The sequence below is a fragment of the Hydra vulgaris genome, chromosome 06, assembly GCF_038396675.1.
Source record: "Hydra vulgaris chromosome 06, alternate assembly HydraT2T_AEP".
Taxonomy (NCBI): Eukaryota; Metazoa; Cnidaria; class Hydrozoa; order Anthoathecata; family Hydridae; genus Hydra; species Hydra vulgaris.
The window spans coordinates 17,392,284-17,395,000 of NC_088925.1; the positions used below are offsets into that span (position 1 = coordinate 17,392,284).

The 2,717-nt window shown below is 27.3% G+C and overlaps 1 protein-coding gene across 1 annotated transcript in view; it reads left to right on the forward strand.

Moving 5' to 3' along the window:
* Nucleotides 1-224: 224 nt before the first annotated feature.
* The window catches only part of LOC100197789 (innexin inx1-like), a 6,227-nt gene continuing 3,734 nt past the window's right edge, over nt 225-2,717 (forward strand). Inside the window, 5 exon segments of the mRNA NM_001287770.1 lie at nt 225-396; nt 624-850; nt 962-1,214; nt 1,559-1,678; nt 2,264-2,492. Coding sequence (NP_001274699.1) covers nt 225-396; nt 624-850; nt 962-1,214; nt 1,559-1,678; nt 2,264-2,492 — 1,001 coding nt within the window.

Below are 2,717 nucleotides of genomic sequence, written 5' to 3' on the forward strand. Positions count from 1 at the left end.
TATAAAATGGAAGAGTAAAAATCATATTTTAAATAAAACGCATTCTTCCTTCCAAATCATTATACAGAAGCGTCACTCGTCGAATACGACAAACGTTAATGTATAAGTGTGTCTCTTCTGTGTTTTTTAAATTGGTTAAAGTTTTGTTCTTATTTATAAATTTCCTTATCTAGAGAGTATTAAAAAGAATTAATATTTAAAAGTATTTTTCTTCAATCACAAAAATGGCGATGATTGCAACGGATATCAAGGGTATGCTGTCGGTAAAAATAAAACCGCGAAACGACACATATACCGATCAGTATAATCGTATTTTTATGGTAAAGATTCTACTCGTTACTTGCGTTATTATGGGAATAAGCTGGTTCAATGACTCTGTTAAATGCTTAGTACCAGGTATTATTTTATAAACCAACAGCATAAAAAAAAAGCGTTTATATTTTAAAAAGTTATGTCAGTAAATATCTTTAGGCGGGCTTGAATCCATTTAAACAAGGCGCTATAAACCTACGTTTCATATTTCTTGTTATTATTTTTACTTCAATTTACTTAAAAGCAACTTTTTAATAACTAAACAATTATTAAAATAAGAAAATCATTACAATCTTTGAATAACTTTTAAGGGGTCAACGCCGTTGATGGCGGATTTGTTTCGCAAGCTTGTTGGATACAAGGGGTGTATGTATACAAGGAGTTAATGTACAGATCAAGCGAGGTTGGTTATTTTGGTATTCCTAAAGACATGGACAATGATGGTATGCTTGCTTCTGGAGAATTATGTTCGACTACGCCTAAATTTGGGGTTGTCAATGAAAAATGCAAGCCAATGCAGAAAACATTCTTTTTACAGGTAGGTAATATCAATATTAAAATTTAATATAAAAGCAAATTCTTCAATTTTATAGGTTTCATATTCAGTTTTTGTTAAAATGCGATAGATAAATATAATTTTTTGTTTTAGTATCAATGGATGCCTTTTCTAATTGCTGCGTTGTCCATACTTTATTATTTACCTTACATTGGCTTTCGTTCGGCTAATAGCGATCTTATCAGCCTTAAAAGTACTATTAAAAGTGGAACAGCTAATGCTGAAAAAATTGCCAAAAACTTCTTTGACAGACATTCAAACCCATCTCGCAACATGACATTAAGAGTGGTGTTCAATATTTTAATTAAAGTATTGTACATTGTTGCCAACTTGGTGGCTCTTTTGGGTATATTTTAAAATGTTTTAATAATTTTTTCTTCTTTTTTTTAACGCAGTTATCAATTTAAATACAAAATCATTAGGGTAAAAAAAAATGTTATGTATAATATATATATATATATATATATATATTATATATATATATATATATATATATATATATATATATATATATATATATATATATATATATATTTATTTCTGGAGGAGCCTCAATAACTTGACACTTTTTTTTAATGTTCTTAAGAATAGGCAGTAGTTAGCCTAAGAAGATTTATTCTATTTTCCAATATTTTTTTAAGATCTAATCAACTTAAATTTAAAACATTTAAAAAAGGTTTTATTTTGCAGGCCTCGATAATCTTCTTAATGGCGAATTTGTCTCCTACGGTAGTAAATGGGTTTCTTGGGCAAAACTTGACAACGCAGTTGCTTACGATTATATGGGAAAATACGATCAACCAAAACCTGGTAAGGTAGTATATAAGTGACGTATAAACTTATATAATTATTTAAAAACATCAATCACAAAAAAATCAATGATTATTTTTTGAGTTAATGAATTTCATTAATGCAAAAAAAATGCTTGATTTCTTTATTACTTTTAAAGTGCAGTAAACACAAATTAATGATTCTTTTAAATCAGGGATCGCGATAACATTTTTTGATGTTTGAAAAAGGTAACTTTCAAACATGGAGCAAAACTCAAACTTAAACCCCTATCCCAATTTTGATAAAAGTAAATTTTTTTGATAAATATCTTTCGGGCGTTACATATCGCCCAAAAGAAATTTATCGATAAAACGTATATCCATGGGAAACTTGTTGCGCAAATTTATTTGATTAGCTGTGCCAATCAGATAGATGTGAAATTTTATATTAAGCGCAAAGTTTTTTCTAAACAACAATTAACAGAGCACACGAACCTAACCATGCACCTAAAAATTTGATTTATGTTTCCTTTTTAAGATGCGTGTAAAAGTGAGTTGCGCACTATTGTGGAGTATAACTCGAAACTTCGATGAAAGTGATTTTCATAATTTTTTTGTTTTTAAGGAAATGTTTTGCTTCCACCCTTTGGATACTGTGAAATGTATGAATCTTCAAAGGACATTAAGCACAGCACAGCAAACAAACATAAGTTAATATGTGAACTTTCACAAAATATTCTTTATCAATACAGTCTTGTTATTGTTTGGTTTGCTATTGTGTTTGGAATCGTTATCTCCGTTATTGGTTTAATTCTTCTACTTGTATCCTATGCCGTTAATATCTTTGGAACAAAGTAAATTTTGATTTCGTTTAACAATAGTAATATATATAAATATATATATATATATATATATATATATAAATATATATATATATATATATATATATATATATATATATATATATATATATATATATATATATATATATATATATATATATATATATATATATATGTACATATAAAACTTAATATCATTTAGTTACAGAGTATTTATTTAAACCTTTGTGCCACAGC